Here is a 19227-nt window from a genome sequence, read left to right on the forward strand (position 1 = left end):
AAAAATTCTTAAATTAAGATGCTTTTTCTTGATGAGCAAAATGACCCAAGAAAATAAGTCTAGTTTTTAGACAAAAATATCAAATTTAAATGATTTTGTGCATAAAACAAGCAAAAAAATCTTGAAAATTTTTCTTAAGCACTAAATTCAAGAAAAATGTTCTTAACCCATTGGCATTTTTTTTTTTTTTTTTTGCTTGTTTAGGCACAAAATCACTTAAATTTTATATTTTTTGAAAATATTGTTATTTTCTTGGGTCGTTTTGCTCATCAAGAAAAAGCATCTTAATTTAAGGATTTATTGATATTTTTACTGAAAACAAGACAAAAATTCTAAGAATTTTTTTTCTTGAAAATCATTTTCTGCAGTGTGGTTGTAGTGTACAAATATGATTTGCTTTATTGCTTTGTTTTGTTGCAATATTCCCTCTAAAGAATACCCAAGCTACAGACACACACAACATACATTTACTCATAAGCCTACACACACAATTATGCAAATGAATCTACGTACATACACCATGATCGATGTTGCACCCTAAGTGCTTTTTGCCAGCATAAGTGTGTGTGTGTTTATTAGTGCATATGGCTGTGTGTGAATAAGTGGGTTGTCTGTATGTGGTGTGATGGAGAATATTCTGGATATCGACTGCTAATTGCTCGCTGTGAGAGGGTGAGCAAGTGTGTTTACCACCTGACAGGGTGTAATGTAGCACATTGATCAGCTGAACACCTGCAATTGCACACACGCCGGCTCTCCGGCCCTCGACATCTTCACACACACTTTTTTGCATCTATTATTGGAAGCTCTTCCCCTGAGCTTTGCAATTTGGTAGATCTGCCACTGTGAGCCTTGACCTCATACACACAGCTGTTCAGTGTGTGTACCTCTGAAGCGTTGACGCGTCCCTCCTGGAAGGAGCAGCTGGAGGGGTCATGGGTGCAGAGGTTTCGATATTTGCACCAGTGGCATCGAAAGGAACTGGTGACGCAGGAAAGACATCTAAACACGCAGGAGAGAGAAAGATGTTAGAATGTGAGGGATAGTCGAACCATTAAATTTACCCAAATCCAAATGCTATGAGACACAGGTACCTGTAACACCTGGTCTAGGATCTGTTTCCCACCATGCTATAGCTTTCAATACACCTACAGATGAAGCTGTAACTTGTCACAAATTACGCAAATAATTACAACTGGTGGTATAAAGTGCTATTTACGATCAGTAATGCTTCTAATTTATGCCTTTCCTGAGAGGCACTATAAAAAAAGCTCCAGGTTTTAGATTAGCACTGAGGACGAGACTGTGCCTTTGAGACCACCGCTGCTGTGTTCTTGACCTTTGCGGCTTATTGCTGACAAAATTAAAAGAGGACTGCGGAAATTAGTTTGACGTGTTGGACAGCTTCTCCCACCCACATACAGTTATGCTAAACCTTAGCTGTACAATTATTACTGTAGTATTAAGACATTCAGCTTATATAGCTTTGCTGCAACATATGATTTGTATTGACACTATAGTGTCTGTGGGTAAAGAGTTTTTGCACGATTTTCATGAAGGTAGAATGGTAACATTTATAAAATGAATATTAGAAACTCAGACCTTGGGCCACACTAAAAGCCCAAGTATACTTTTTTATGTTTTTTATATACAGTGGGGAAAACAAGTATTTGACACATCAGCATTTTTATCAGTAAGGGGATTTCTAAGTGGGCTATTGACACAAAGTTTCCACCAGATGTAGCCATCAAGCCAAATATTAAATTCATACAAAGAAATCAAAACATTTAAGTATACAAGTTGAGTCATAATAAATAAAGTGACATTTTAGCACAGCCTTGTAAAGAATACTTCGTTTGACGTAAACACATACACAGGTGTTTGAGGAAAGGGTATCGGCAAATTTCAGCACCCCTCCTGGCCTACATATGTATGTGCATACGCAACCACAAGCCAAAGTATGAACGATTATTAAAGTCCAGCTTTCCTTTGTGTACGCATACAAATTAAGTTTACCCAGGCCATACGTTTACAGTAAAATGGACAAAAACATAATTTCACTTAATTTTTTTTACATGTGGATAGCTCACAACAAGGACGTGCAGAGTAAGGTTGCGAAGAGGCGGAAAGTTTTCGATAAATTTTTCGGAAAACTTAATATGGAGAATTTTAGCTCAAGACAAGGACATCCAGAGAAAGGTTGCGGAGGGGGAAAGTTTCCGATACATTTTCTGAAACTTTCAATGGGAACTTAATATGAGGAATTTTGTATATATTTCAAATTGGAAACTTAACAAGAATTATGGAAATTATTTGGAAATTTATATAAACTTTTATCATATACAAACGTAAATAAATATTTTGTTTGGTCATAAGCAGACATCCATGCATGGTAATACAAATTTTAAAATTAAGTTTAAAAAAGGAAAGAAAACAATTACCCCAAACTTTTAAACGATAGTGTGTATTGTTACAAAATAGAGGGGATTTTATTTTAAATAAATTGTTCTTTGTTTTAATAAATGTGTAATTTTTGCATATTATTTATTTTAATTTTTCAAAAAATCCTGATACTTGCGCTCATCAAAGCCTGGATTTATTTGATCAAAAATCCTCTAGAAATCATTCTAGTAAGCAGTGTGCATGTGACTGAGGAATGTGCATTGTGCAGGATAGAAATTCAGCTGAAATTTCACTAAATCTTGTTGTTTTAAACAAAATGATGCTGCAAGATTTTTTCAACTACATTTAAGTTCCCTGTTATAGGCAACTCTGCATTTTTTTTAGTTTATTCCCACTAATTCACATATATTCCTGTTAATTGCAATATATTCCCGTCAATTTCTATGGAAATTTTCCAGCCATGAAAATTCCTGGAATTTGACAACCATATTCCAGAGACTATAATACCAACACATTCCCAAAAAAACCCCACTTCCATAAGTTTCCTAGTTAGGATGAGCAGGCTTTGTTGTGTTTGAAGAGGAATATGTCATGTGTTTGTTGTTTTGGATTCCTGGAGGCACTTCGAGGGCAATAAACCTCTACAGCAGGTCCAAGAATCTGTGTTTTTGCATGCCGATTAAATTATGCAAATGTGTTTATGCTAAAATATTCATATGCGCAGGATCCCAATTGGGCCTTTGGACTCACATGGGCAAAGATGACTGGACGGCATGATTTCTGTACATTAACAGAGCTGTGCACTATGATTAGTGTAATATATCATGATGCACTTAATCACTTTGTCGCTTCACATGGGAACGCCAGATGAATTTCAGCAGTTTAAAACATTTAAGGAAAAGTGTGGGAGTAAATTTTGGGAATAGTGCTCAGTTGGTAAAGCAGTGCAAGAGGGAACACACACACTGATAAAATGTATTCCTTTAATGCACTGGATAAAATCGTCTGCAACATGCATAAATCTATGTAATCAAACATATTTGCAAAAACACTAAGAGCTGAGATACACAGAGGGCTGTCCTGCCTCCTGTCTTCCAGTTTAACCATAATCCCCTGTGGCACTGGCACAAAAGAAGAACCAAACTGTGTGAGGTCTGCCACACAAGGGGCAGGGGGTTTGATGTGGGTTCAGAAGGATTTGATACAAGGAGTTAGTTTGATTAGTTCCAGATTTGTCAGATGCTTGGGCAACACGGGCATGAGAGAAAAAGGAAGTGTAGGAAAAAGAAGGGTGGGGTGAGCCTATCCGTGCCAGCCAATCAGATCTCTCGGAAGCAACCTCTTCATGTGCCTTTTAGCAAGCTTCCAGTTACCGGGGCACTGTGATCTCCAGCATCGCGCAGCATCTGTTCTTCACAGAAGACACCAGAGACACACAAGCTATGAATATAGACACCAAAAACACAAAGGAAGTTTTGGAAAACTCAAGACTCAGACATAAATTGCCGTTTATAAACGGTCCTCCCAGAGTGAGCTGAGATTCAGTCCGATCACTCAACGTGGTAGATGAAGGGGAATTAAATTGTGATAGACAGCGATGCCCCCAGCCTGGGCACAGACCCCCTGAACACTTCAGCAATTCAGACATCTCAGTCACTTCACTCCAGAAATGTCACGCAATCAGCCGGAATTTGCCGTAATGGAGGCTTTTTATAGCTGTGACACGAGGACCAGGCATGGCAAAGTAATGCCTGTGAGGGACGCGGAGACAGTGGGCTGCAAAAGCAATCGCAGAGTTTAAACTCGACACGCTGCGAGAATCTGGTGCCGAGCCAAGCGCAGCCTCGATAACAAACTCTTTGAATATTATCACGATGCCCGCTGGGGCCGCAACATTCACAGTTTTGTGTGTCGCACAACACTTCTGAAATATTCACAGCGTGTGGAAAGAACTGGCTGAGCGGTGCGACGTAATGCTCTGAGAAACAGGAAGTGAGAAATATATCGGCGGGGCTGACTGTGTGGTCATAATACTTGATCCTGGGTAAATGGTACAATGCATCAAGAACACAAACTTGAATGATTATCGGATAACAATAGTTGTCTCTTTTATAACTCAGGACCGCATGCAGGGTCACACAGATAAAAGGAAGTGATGTAGGTGTAAACTTACAGCTGGTGCACGCTGCAGTTGTAAAACTTCACCTCGGTGCTGATCAGCATCTGACCCGTTTCCTTTGAGTTCAATCTCAGCTCCACACCAGACCAGTCTGAAAAGAGAGAAAGAGAGAAAGCACATTTCTGTCAGATGTCATTTTGTTGTGTTTCAACACAGTTTTGTTTGCCACCCTTTTCAGTTTTCCTCATACTCAAGCTGTCTTCTGATTAATACTTGGCATTCCTCGTGCCGCACTCTTACAGGCGTGCGAAGCCCGGAGCGGCATTGCAGCGTGTGCCATCCAAACTGATATTTTTTTGTAAAGACATGCTATTGTAACAGAGAACACAGCTGAGCCCCGTTGTTAATGTGAAACAGGCCCACGGGCAGCAGCGCTGTCGTAATGACGGAGGTGCGTCTGGCAGCGCTGCGTCACCCCAGCTAGGCCGATCCAGTTTGGCTGGGTGTCAGCGTGGAGAATTCCAATTTCGATAAGCGGCCAACACTTCACACACACAAAAACACAAGCTTCATCCCAAACAGGCTGCGATTCAACTAGCATACATTGTGTGGGAGTCACCTCTGACCTCGAACGCACTACCTTCCCTCCTTCGCACCTGTTTCTGCGCCTCGTTTTGTCTCAATAACATGGATGACTGGAAGGAAGTCATTTATGAAACATTTTTAGCATCTTTCTCTTTATGTGTGCCAAAAACAATAACTGGCACGCGATTCCCAAATGCAGAGTGCCTGCTGGAAAAATCTGAAATATGATCGGTCACACCCAGCGCGACTACCGGTTCGATCGATGCACATACCCGTAGCCAGTATTTTCTCACATGATCGATGCTCATATGCTCCGGTGGAGAGACAGCCAGCAAATATGAAGCATTGGGGGATAACGTGACATTTACCTGAGGGAGGGCGCTGATTGGATAACGCGAACATGGGGGTTGTGGGTAAACAGAGCTGTCATTTACAGTGGGTTTGGAAGGGGATTACTGTGAATCAGATAATCACAACCAACTTCTGCTGCATATACAGCCATCTGCTTCTGAATCGAGGTTAGAGAGAAAGCACATGTAGGAATTTGTTCACGGACGAATGTATGATTTTAAAACTAATAAGAAAAAACGACGATAAAAATATACAAATTGTCAATGAACTTAAATGTTAAATGATAATTCTGTCAGATTTGCTTTCAACTACATTTATAACATTTGGTTTGGGGTCACTGTTTGGCTGGATAGCGCGGACCCTGCTGATAGATGTCGTAAATACACCATCTGGCTACAGAAAGGTTCTTAGTTAACAGACATTCATATTTATTTTGGTCATATAAATAATACGGTTCACTATAATATATTATATGCTAATATAAAATACAAACAATCAGAGTTGATTAGTGATTAGTCACATTTATGGCTTACAAGTAAAGTGTTTGGTTCAAAAGAAAACTGAGCGCCATGCAATGGCAGAATTCGCAAATGCATTTGGTTTCATTTTGGATTGGCTTAATACACATCAAATCACATCATTCACAGTCCGACACTGCTCTCTGGTCTCAGATCAGCTCCTTTTTTGATCACATTCATAACCAGATGACTCTGAACCCAATTGTCGATCGCCGTTCAGGAATAACACTTTCCCTGGAGCAATAACAGGTAGGGAGAGGTCAGGGTGCTTGTCACCTGTAATGGGCATAACTGTGTCTGCAAGCACGCCTGCAGCCCTGAGGCTGACCTGGGGTCAGCGTAGGCTCATTAGAGCTGCAGTATCACATGGCCGGTGGGATCAATGGTGTGGCTTAAGTGTGAGGGGGTGGCCCAGACGAAAGAAGCCCTCATTAGGAAGCACGAATGTCGGGTACACCAGGGAGAGTCTATTACCAGAGCATCTATAGCGGAGAATAGAGATCACCTCTCTTATGGGAACAGGTGAATGGAGAAAAATACAGGAAAAGAGAGGGTAATTGATAGGGCACATGGCACTGATTGGAAATGTTGAGTACATGGAGAGAAAAAAAACAAGACAGAAAACTCTAGAGGTACTAAAATAATGCAGCTGGGAACACTGCATATTAAGTTTTGTGGATGATTGATAGATAGACAAACAAACAGAAAGATCCCAGCAAATCCCAACGTATAGACAGATAGGTATATACAGACAAGTAGGCAGGAATGTATATACAGACAGACAGAGAGACAGACAGGTAAATATAGACAGACAGACAGACAAGTAGGCTGGAAGGTAGTCAGACAGACAGCCCTAAACTTATAGACAAATAGGTATAGGCAGACAGTATAGACAGACATGTAAGAAGGCAGGTAGGTATACATATACAGACAGACAGATACAAACTTTCAGACAGATAAGTATAGACAGACAGACAGACAGACAGGTAAGTAGGCATGAAGGTACACACAGACATATGGACAGACAGAGAGACAGACAGACATACCCAAACTTACAGACAGATAGGTATGGACAGACAAACAAACAAACAAACAGACAGGTAAGTAGGCAGGAAGGTATATACAGACAGACAGAGAGAGAGACAGATAGGTAGGTACAGACAGGCATATCGGTATAGACAGACAGACAGACAGCTAAGTAGGCAGGAAGGAAAGGACCGATAGACAGACCCAAACTTTTAGACAGATAGCTAAATACAGGCAGACAGGTAGGCAGGTTGTGACAGAGAGACCCAAACTTATAAACAGATATATAGACAGACAGACAGGCAGACAGACAGGTAAGTAGGCAGGATGGTATTTACAGACAGACAGATAGAGAGACAGGTAGCTACAGACAGACAAATTGGTATAGACAGACAGACAACCAGACAGGTAAGTACGCAGAAAGGGACAGACTAAGAGATAGACCCAAACTTATAGACAGATAGCTAAATACAGACAGACAGGTAGGCAGGTACAAACAGACAGGTAAGTAGGCAGGAAGGGACAGAGTGACAGACAGACCCAAACTTTTAGACAGATAGCTAAAGACAGACAGACAGGTAGGTAGGCAGGTACAGACTGAAAGACCAAAACTTATAGACACATAGGTATAGACAGACAGACAGGCATAAAGGTAAGAAGGCAGGAAGGTATACACAGACAGACAGACAGACAGGTAGGTACAGACAGACAGATCCAAACTTACAGACAGATAGGTATACACAGACAGACAGACAGACAGATAGACAGAGTATGTAGGTAGGAAAGGACAGACTGAAAATAGATCCAAACTTATAGACAGATAGCTAAAGACAGATAGACAGGTACAGACAGACCCAAACTTATAAACAGATATATAGATATATACTTATAAACAGGTATAGACAAACGGACAGGTAAGTAGGCAGGAAGGTAAACACAGACAGTCAGACAGACAGGTAGGTATACACAAACAAACAGACAGACAGGCAGACAGCTACAGACAGACAGATTCAAACATATAGACAGATAGGTAGGTACAGACAGACAGATCCAAACTTATAAACATATAGCTAAAGACAGACAGACAGGTAAGTAGGCAGGATGCTATATACAGACAGACAGGCATAGATAGACACAGGTAGATACAGACAGACAGATCAGTATAGACAGACAGGTAAGTAGGCAGGAAGGGACAAACTGACAGACAGACCCAAACTTATAGACAGATAGCTAAGGGCAGACAGACAGACAGGTAGGCAGGTACAGACAGACAGACCCAAACTTATAGACAGATAGCTAAGGACAGACAGACAGGTAGGCAGGTACAGAGAGACAGACCCAAACTTATAGACAGATAGGTATAGACAAACAGACAGGTAAGAAGACAGGACTGTATGCACAGGCAGACAGACAGACAGACATATCCAAATGTACAGACAGACAGACAGGTATGTAGGTAGGTATAGAAAGACAGGTAGGTAGGTACAGACAGACAGACAGATAGATAGATAGACAGACAGGTTAGTTGGCAGGAAGGGACAGACTGAGAGACATACCCAAACTTATAGACAGATAGTTAGAGATAAACAGACACAGACAGACAGGTAGGTAGTTAGGTATAGACAGACAGACAGGTAGGTACAGGGAGACAGATCCAAACTTATTGACAGATAGGTAAAGACAGACAGGCAGACCGGTAGGTAGGTACAGACCGACCAAAATTCCTGTTTCAAAAGCAAATACATTAACAGAAGAAAGCTGTGCTTGTCAAGAGATTTCACAGAGCCTGTAAATGTAAATGGTTACCTTGATCGGTGGGGATGATGGGAACATCTTTAGCAGCAGGAGACGTGCACAGAATCTGGTTCCCATTCACTCTTCCCTCAATCTCTGTCAGGTTCCCGAATGAGCATGTGATTCCAGCGGAAAGATCCGGAACGTCTGTCACTTTCACCAGCAGCTAGACAGAAGAAAAAAACTAAGTTTAAATGACCTTAATACGGTGTAAAAACAAAACATGATCAAAATTTGAAAATCAGCCTGTGTGTGAAATGCAGATGGTGAGACGATTTTTCAAACTATCCTACATCATACATTTTTACAAATTCTGTATTTGTATTTAAATTGATCTCATGGATATTTGTAAAAAAATAGTGCATTTAATGTCATATGTATCATCCACCATAATCTTTGTATTAGAGCAAATCACACAGCAGAGGGTCTCATTATCACCAACAGACTTAACCATATAAAGATGCCGTCTTCTCGAAAAGGTTAAAACATTTAATATGAACAATTCATCCCAATCCATATTCGAACTACACAACGTACACTTAACACCTTCTCAGAGCACACACGCTTTTCTAAAGTCGTCCTCAAAGGGACTGGTGACACATCGGACAAAAGCTCATCGGCTACAAACACGCACATTTCATACGGCAGGAGGAAAGTGCAGACCGGTCCCTCAGCCGCTACGTGAGATAATTATTACTGTGGCTTATATAAAGATCTCACAGCTATCTCTTATTTTTCCTTCTTGTTTTCAATGTCGCGCTAGGGTCTGTACATCCGAGCGTCTGATTTTTGAAGTTCACACCTTCTAAATGAGTCACAGTGAAATCGTCCAATTTCTGCTCTCTTGCCATTGAAATTTCCCACTCTGAAGAATGTCTCTAAAGTGTCTAATTACCCCAAAACCACACAGATCCTACTTTCTGCTGCTTTGCAATCGACAGCTAGAGAGACGCTAATTAGCCGTCTTGTTATTCTCTATAGATACGCCGAGAAAAGGCATTGTTTGTGGTTAGTTCCGTCTATACCGGGTTGTCTGCCCATAACAACATTGTTGAGGCGTTAGTCGCGTTGCTATGTTTTGCCTTTGCTCCTTTCATTGCGCATTAACGCTCTTCCTGCGATGTAGTGGGTGTTTTTTCTGTGTGGAGAAGGCTAATTGTTGCTAGCATTTCTAATAAAGGTAATTTGATTGTTTTCGCATGCTCCCCGGGACCCGCACGGATGAGCTTCGTTGTCATGGTGATAGTTTCCCATCGCCGTGAGACGCAGCAAGCAGCGGTGACCCTGATGTAGTGCTGTCGAGAGCTATACGCCGACCGTCTCATTATCTTAATCAGGTAGCTGTGATACAGTCAATTATCTGGACGTCAGAATTTTGTTACGCAAGATATGTAAGAGGACCGGCTTCCTATAGTTTAAGTAAAGAATGAATTAAATAAACAATGTTTTTTTTATCTCTAACAACTTCCAAGAATTTTTTTTGTTTTCTAACCATTAAGCATGGCAGGTTAATTGTAATAACGTGTTTGAGTTCAAACATTGTCAGTGTATACTGAAAATGTTTTGTTTTTTAGATGAATTCTCATTAACCTTTTCAAGCATGCATTAGTGTATGAATATTTCATATGCATTGTTTGACTCTTTGCCAGGTTTATTTACATTGTTGTTGGTGATTATATAATTAATGAATTCAACTAAAAAGCATTTGGAAGCTCTTATATTTGAAGCTTACTGCCTGTCTGAAATAATTCTGCTTACACAAGGTAAATCTGGAGAAAAATAAAATGCCCATGCCAAAACAAGAGTCCACAAAAAAGATCCTTGAACACGACTCCTACATCGGCCCACACACTTTGTGGTATCTCACCCACACACGTACCTCACCCAAAGCTTTCGAGATCTTCCAAACGCCCACAGAGTGCAAACACAACAAACCAAAAAACTGCTTATCCAGACGTTGCGCTGAAAACCTTTTTTTTTTGGTGTAAGAAATCTTTGCTTCTTTTATATCACCTTACGTGTTTGCGTTCTTGTGAGTGTAAAAAATGCTTGGTGCAAAGTGTCTCACCGGTACGTTAGGTTCAGAGACGGCGATGCTGTCCGGGTACACCGTGGCTTTCACACACTGGCTAAGTGTGGCGGCGAAGCGGTACGGCTCATTTGCTCGCTCACAGCGATCCCTTGGCGAACACCTATGTGAGAGGGAAAGAATGGTAGTTAGTTGAAAAGATTTGCTAAAATTGATAATCAATTTTATTTGAATTTATATGTGATTATGCCTGTGAAAACATAAGTAAAAATCTAATAAAACTCAGTCTGTAAAAATATAACATTCATATCTTTAATCTTGACTCAGTAAGGTCAATGAGAGAAATCAAACTTGATTCTACTAATATCATAATTTGATTATAAGTCTTAAGTCTGGATTTCACGGTCAGAATCACATATGAAAGACACTTACACAACTTATAACACATTCAGATACACATTTTATCAGTGTCTACACTTGCTGAGAATAACTGTAAGCATGGTAACATACAGGTAAAATAATGATACCGGTAAAATAATCCTTCTCACAGCATGCATCAAAATGCATGTTTGAGCCGACTTAATTTCAATCCTACCAGAAACACACAGTTTTTTTTGTGATTGTTGTGGGCAAAAATCCTTGATCTTGCGGCATGTTTTCTTAAAAAATGCAATTGAATATGCGGGATATTTTTACGCAATTTTATGGGATGAAATTGTGGGAACTTGCAAAAACTGTTTGCAGCTTTTCAATAATGTTCACGTCACATAATCACTTTATCCCATGGCAACAGGGGACATGGCTCCACTTGTGCGAAGTAAATGCAAGATTTTTCAACTTTCTGCTAAGATAAATGTGATTTTTGCTACGAAAATGCGTGGATTATGAAATCACGCAAACCCGCATATTTTGCGCACGGAACTCTGCAATTTATGCTGCGAAAGTGCGGTAATTTAAAGGTCACATTCTTCCTGATCCCATTTTTTAAACCCTAGTTAGTGTGTAATGTTGCTATAATAGCATAAATAATACCTGTAAAATGATAAAGCTCACTGCCAGGCGATATATTTCCTTTAACAGAATTTGCCTTACTACAGTAGTACAGCCCTCTACTTCCTGCTTTAATGACATCACTAGAACAGTTTTTTGACTAAACTCCACCCACAGGAATACGTCAGTCGGCAGCTAAGCTAAAGGCAAGCTAAGCTGATAGCGAATCACAACACACTAAACAAACTACACAATCAGAACTCGTTACGTATTTCTGAAGGAGGGACATCATAGAACAAGGAAGACATCAGCTCGTTTTGAGGACAGTGAAAAGTAAATTGTGTAAAAAATACCACGTTTTTTTTTTTTTTGAAACATGAACACATGTTATATTGCACACTGTTAACACAATCAAAGTTTCAAAAACACAGAAAGAACGTGAAGAAAAAATCTTGCACTGACATAACGTTAAAATATTTAGTAATTTAGCAGACGCTTTTGCCCAAAGCGTAAAATCAAATGCCATTATTTTGTCTCAAGATGCACAACAGTACTGTTTTCTGTAAGGTATGTTTGTAAAAAACGACTTAAATGTCCTAACATAACTAAGGCCTAGTCCTGAATTAATCTAAACCCTGTCCGGGAAACTGTCCTGATATATGTCCTGTCATTTTATATTATAATAACAATATGTATCATGGTAAAGTTTTTTTTTTTTTCAAAGGTTTTTATGTTATTAAAATCGTTAATATCATACAATTTTCAGAATTCTTGTTACACACCACTCCACATCTTTTTCTGCTGTTTACTTTCTTTTAAGACCTAAATGATCTAAAATGTCTACCAGTTTATCATACCTCCTGCTTTATCGCCGACCCCTAAGGAAAAGGATAAGTAATGACATTTTCATTTTGGGGTAAAAAAGTTTTATGTGTGATTGATTTTCACACAGGCAACAGCATCATTGCTGCTATACAACGTTAGCTGCTGTCCTTGGTCCTGAAAAACTACAACAACACTCTTAACCAATCACAGTCTTACCAGTTTCCCCAGTAACCAGAATGAACAGTGTATAATCTCTGATTCCAGACCAGTCTGTCATAACATATATCAGATGCTTTCATTACTGTCATCAACATTCATGTTTTCAATACTATTAAAGGGACAGTTCACCCAAAAATGAAAATTCTGTCATCATTTACTCACCCCCATGTTGTTACAAACCTGTATACATTTCTTTGTTCTGATAAACACAAAGGAAGATATTTTGAGAAATGTTTGTTACCAAATAACTTCCATAGTATTCTTTTTTCCTACTATGGAAGTGAACGGGGTCCACAAACGGCTTTTTTTTACTCCAGAATAAACCTATTTACATCCCTCACGATATTTTTACTCAGCTTAAGTCAATGACAGACAGAAAAATATTTTTTTCAGTTTCATTAAGCATTTATGCTTACAAACAGAAACCACTGCCTTTCAAACAACCTACTGCTAGAAATCTGTGGGCTGAAATTTTTACTTCTCATACCACGTTCATTCAGCTTGCAACTTGCTTTTGACTCAGCCTCTCTCTGTCTCTCTCTCTCTCGCTCTCTGACAAAGAGCGTGTAGGCTTGCAATTTGGTGTGTCTTTTTAACATGCCTAATGCTCGAGGGAAAAATGACACTTAATGCGCTTTCAGATGTCCGGGATGGCTCGCGCATACTTCAGCATCAGAAATTGTGGGTGTGCATTTGTCTGAGTGAACCGCGTCCTCCGAACGGCCGAATCCGGGCAGGATTTTGGAGGAGGAGGTGGGTGCGTTCAGGATGCTCGTTGCCATGGCACCCAGAGACGGCCAAAATAATGTGTGTGTACATGTAAGTGTGTGTACTTAGAGGCCAAGCTCTACTCTTTTTTCATTAAAATGAAATGTGTGTGTGTGCACGTCCATACTCATTCCTTTTTCTGAGATAGGTTTATGTTGTGCACTCATACAAACCTAAGAAACGTGTTATATTTCTATATTAAAAAAACTCTTCAATTAACTTATGTAAAAACTACAGGTGCTTGCTAAATACATAGCTTTTAATGTGTAACCCATACAGCAGTCATGCCTGTTTGTTAGAGAGAGAGAGAGAGAGCGAGAGAGAGAGAGACAGGGGAGTATAATGGTAGTGGTGGAATAACCTTTGGATTTTACTCTACCGTCTGCCTTTAGCCCAGTGCACCAGACAGGCAATTACACTCTTTTCTCCTCCTTACACACACTCACGCTCTCTCTCTCTCTCTCTCTCTCTCTCACATATATACAACCCTGACAAGAGAAGACAGATGACAGGAGAAGGTTTTCCTTTGTTTCTTTCCTACAGGCGTCTAAAACACATCCCGCGAGGTGTGTGGCGAGACAGCATGATTGAACAAAACTCTGATGGAGGGGAAGTTTAACAGAGTGATAAAACTTTATTCTATTACAATATAACTGTGTGAGAGCGAGGAGAGGAAAGGAAAAAAAGAACAGAAGAGACAACAGGAAAGTGGAAGACAGGAGAAGAGAGAAGAAAACAGAAAAGAGTGCAACAGGAAAGAGAGGAGAAGAAAGAGATAAGACAAGAACATAAGAATATCTGAGACATCATTCAAATTGAGGAGGAGACCAGAAAAAACAGCCTAGATATAAAACAACCCTAAACCCAAGTAAATCCCTCTCTCATCTCCATATTGTCCAACTATTTTTGCAAACTAATTCATTCGTAAACACAACCTGTACTGAAAGCTGTGCATTGTGAATCTGTAAACACCAGAAACAACTTCCATCCATAGTGCAGATCAATATGTAATTAGGAATTCATTTAGAAGAGCAAGAGACGAGGTACCAATCACATCTAACACAAACACAGACCTGCGCTCAATACAAACACCAAAGAATAAACAGCACGCCATGGCATGAGCCACGTACGGTAAGCTTGTCACATACTGTACTGTAGTTTGCTGTAAAAGCTTTGGCTATTATTAATAGAGAACTCTGGTACACTTATTACACTAATTCAACCACCTTTCAACTAAACACAGTTGACGATACCTATTGACTTCCATAGGAAAATAATATGGAAGTCAACAGGTACAGGCAGTTGTATACTTTCCATCATTTAACAAAATATCTTCTTTTGAAGAATAAAGAAACTCATACAGGTGAGGATAAGAAAATAATGACAGAATTTTCATTTTTGAGTGAACTATCCATGCATAAATATAAGACTTTTCCAATTAAAGCAACAGATTACAAAGCACTCTTGAATATTGCTTGGGACTAGGGATGCTTAACGATTAATCGCGATTAATCTATAGCAGAATAAAAGTCTTTGTTTACATCATATATGTGTGTGAACTGTGTATAATAATTATGTATATATAAATATGCACACATGCATGTATAATTTTAAGAAAAAAATATATTTATATATTAGGTATTTATATTTATATATAATATAAATTATACATAAATATACAAATGTATATACACATGTAAACATTTCTTAAATATATACATGCATGTGTCTGTATTTATTTATACAAATTTAATATATTCAGTTCACACACATATATCATGTAAACAAAAACTTTTATTCTGCTATAGATTAATCGCGATTAATCGTTAAGCATCCCTACTTGGGACCAATAAGATATCAGATCAGAGATTGGATACCATAGTTCAGAGATGCAACATGAGATAAGGAAAAATTATTAACATCATTGACGCAGATGTTCATATTTCTAATTAAACATTTTCGAGAATGTAACATTTTTGTTTTATTTGTACATTACAAAAATGTAAATTAAAATTAAATGCAAAGAATTATATATATATATATATATATATATATATATATATATATATATATATATATATATATATATATATATATATATATACACATGCATACTTGAAGGTGTATAGCATGCGTCATGAAACTCAATGAACAATGTACTATAAGCTAATGATGGAGAGGTCGAGGCAGTGGCACACAAACAAAAGGAAATGATGGGCAAAATGATTTCTTTTTTTTTTACAACAGTTACCATTATTTTTTAAATATTAGAAAATTATAAATTAGGAGAATTAGGTCAACTTTAATTTTAATTTAACACAGCAACATTTACTTTCGGCACACAGCCCTCAGTCAAGTTTGATTTTTGGGCCTTGGTAAGATAAAGTTTGGGCACCCCGCCATAGTTTAACCATTACCTTGGTAATATTAAAATATGTAGGTTTAAAAAAAAACATTTTGCACTGCTGCTTAAACAGAACCCACAATAAGTATACCCAACTGAAGAACCCTATACACGATTTAATAAGAGTCCTTTGGCCCTATGGTGGGTCTCCAAAGTTGCTTGGCTATTGCAGTGAATGACACAAAAACTTTAGTAATAATGACTAGAAACGCCAATGCTTTTGATGTGATAAGTTATTTTAATATTGCAATTAAACTCGCATTTCATGAATGAAATGAAAGAAAAATAAAACGCTTTAAATGCTTGGAAACGCAAGGCTGCCTTTTTTTAAAAAAAAGAGCAGTGTGACACGGCTTTTTATATTGCTAAGCAACCACCGAGTCAGCTGTCTTGTTAATGAAATATTGAAGCGTGAGCGCTCTTTTGCTGTTAACTGTCATATTAGCAGAAACTTTAAAAAGAGGGCGCTTGCTCTGACCTTGTTTGAGGGTGAGAGGTGCACAAACACGCAGGAGAGAGTGAGCGAGTGGAGTCAAAAGCGGTTTTTCAAAGCAACTGTAAACTTCCCTCACCAAAACATAAGGCCCACTTCTCCCCTCATTCGATTGGACAATGGAAAGACGTGAATGACGTCGGGCGCTTCAATGCTCTCTGCGCTTCTTCAAAAGCTCGTGCTGCGGCTGGCGGCAAAAAACCGCGAGGCGCTCGGCGCGCATAAGCGCCGTGCAAGCGCTCCCTGCCCATAGAAAATCATTCAAAAAAGGCGCCTGCAACTGCCATAAACGCTTTTGGTGTGATCAGCCCCTTACAAAAGATAATAAAATGGGTGTTTTCCTCATATTTCAATCTAAAAATCTGTTTGTAGGTCCCGGGATGGATCTATTTTAGTTGGTTGCAAAATGAAAAGTTTGGGAAACCCTGCTCCGAAGCATTTAAATTGCATCTAAATATGTCAGGCGCTCCTATAAGGGGCCGATCACACAAAACACATTTTAAACATTTGGAAACGCAAGGCGCACCACACTGCCTTTTTTTTGGTCACTTTAAAAAAGAGCAGTGTGGCGTGGCTTTTTATCTTGCTAGGAAAAGGCAGCTGTCCTGTCAATCAAATATTGAAGAGTGAGCGCTCTTTTGCAGAAACTGTCAGATTAGCAGTAACTTTAAAAAGGGGGCGCTTGCTCTGACCTTGATCGAAAGTGAAAAGTGCACAAACACGCAGGAGACAGTGAGTGAGTGCAGTCTCCGGTTTTTTCAAGCAACTGTAAACTTCTGTCACCGCAACAGAAACCCTGCCTCTCCCCTCATTCGGTTCGACAATAAAAAAAAAAAACGCGAATTATGCCGCTTCAAAAACGTGAGCCGTGGTAGGCGACCAAAACGCGAGCCGTTCGGCATGGATAAACAGTGCGCATAACACTTACTGTCCATAGAAAATCTTTCAAAAAAGGCACCTTGCTAGGGTTTATTTAGCACCGTGCTGCACAGCGTCATGTCTAAGACAACTTGGAGGTATCGTACACTGGAAGTGCACATTAAATAGCGCGAGCTTAGTCAGATAGCATCTACTTCAAAAGGCAAAATATACGTTAGCAGCCAATGTTAATCGTTAATTATTTGGGACAAATATGATGTTATTTAATGTTAAAGAATGTGAGTGGCGCGACAGGGATTTGAGCAACTTCCTGAGTCATAGCTGGGAGCTGCGGACAGACGCCACCTGTCGGGGGCGCTGTGCGTATACTCATAGAAAACAACGTGTTTGATTTTTTTAGAACGGCACTGCGCTGCGCGGCGCTGAGCTGCACGTCTGGTGTGCGACCCCCTTAAGTGAAAAGTGAGCGTTTTTCCTAATTCTTGCCTACTGGTAAAAATGCAGAGCACTCGGTGCCAAATGCTCTGCAATTAGCCAGCTGCCGGCATTTTTAAAAACGCTGCACTTCTATTGAAAACAATTGAAAAAAAAATATGCTAGCCTAAGGAAAAACACTTAGGTGGATGCAGGTCCTGAGATATTGAGAAGAACCACAGATTTTTTGTGAATGCTAAAGAAAGTCACAATGCAACGTGTGAGAAATCTCTTTGTTTGCTGTGTTTTCATATGTGAAGGGTGGACTCCACAGGGGCTGTGAGAAGTGACAAATGAGCAAAATGTGTGTGAAGCTAGAATTAGAGTGAGAGAAAAACTGAGAGGTGATTATTAATTAGGTGGGAATTCATTTACTATCTATCTATCTATCTATCTATCTATCTATCTATCTATCTATCTATCTATCTATCTATCTATCTATCTATCTATAGTTGTACCATTGTCTTTTTGTAAGGTAGTACACGGCATACCATGTTTCAGAAACAAATACCATCTGTATAACATGAGCTTTAATACAGCAGAAAGCCCCAGAGGGCTGCTGAGGAAAACTAATCCTGCCGCGCTAACAACACTTTCAGACGCGAGCGCCCAGCATCATGCTGAATAAATACCGCACACTTCAACAATTATTGGTCCCTGTCCTGTTGGGAGTCATGTAAATTACTTTAAAGTGCACATTTCCTGGGAGGTACGTCGGCCACTATTAGAGTAATGACAGCCCCGCTATCCTTACAGAAGGCAACAGCGAATAAAGACCCCATAAAAAAGGCCGCACGGCACCACATTCTGTCCGTGCCAGCCGTTCTAGGGCTTTAAATTCAATATTTAAAAGCAGTTTCGCAATAACATTTGAGAAAAATATGTAAGCTTTGTGAATTGAATGTGATGTGGACGCAGTTGCATGTGTCTGCCACCAGAGGGCAAACATCATCTGTGCCATTTGAAGGCATAATGAGTAGAGTACAGCTTAAACCCTCAGGCTCTCCTGAAACCATTCACTGACATTATTGGAAAAAGAGCTGAGAATGCAGCATTTAAATGAATACAGCTGTTTGTAATATACCTCATGTTTTACACTGCATACTGTCATTTCTAATGTGTGTAAAGATGGGACTTACATGTTATGCAGCACACACCAGCCACAGTGTGGATCTCCAGAACTCAGACACTCTCCACACGTGCCGTACTGCTCACAGGACTCGATCGGTACACGGGTCACCTGCACAACACATACAGAAACAGAAACTCATTTAACAAATGAATACATATTAGACTAGCTAAGCATTTGATGAGAAGGTTTTTGTTCACAGAGAGGCCAGAGAGACTCTT

General features: G+C 39.5%; 1 protein-coding gene across 1 annotated transcript in view; it reads right to left on the reverse strand.

Moving 5' to 3' along the window:
• Window positions 1–19227, reverse strand: part of plxna2 (plexin A2) — a 246623-nt gene that overhangs the window by 92060 nt on the left and 135336 nt on the right. Inside the window, exons 5-9 of the mRNA XM_065285403.2 lie at window positions 19017–19117; window positions 10865–10988; window positions 8809–8962; window positions 4577–4673; window positions 888–1002 (exon numbers count right to left, since the gene is read on the reverse strand). Coding sequence (XP_065141475.1) covers window positions 888–1002; window positions 4577–4673; window positions 8809–8962; window positions 10865–10988; window positions 19017–19117 — 591 coding nt within the window. The remainder of the gene's footprint in view (window positions 1–887; window positions 1003–4576; window positions 4674–8808; window positions 8963–10864; window positions 10989–19016; window positions 19118–19227) is intronic.

The sequence above is a fragment of the Paramisgurnus dabryanus genome, chromosome 21, assembly GCF_030506205.2.
Source record: "Paramisgurnus dabryanus chromosome 21, PD_genome_1.1, whole genome shotgun sequence".
NCBI classification, from domain to species: domain Eukaryota; kingdom Metazoa; phylum Chordata; class Actinopteri; order Cypriniformes; family Cobitidae; genus Paramisgurnus; species Paramisgurnus dabryanus.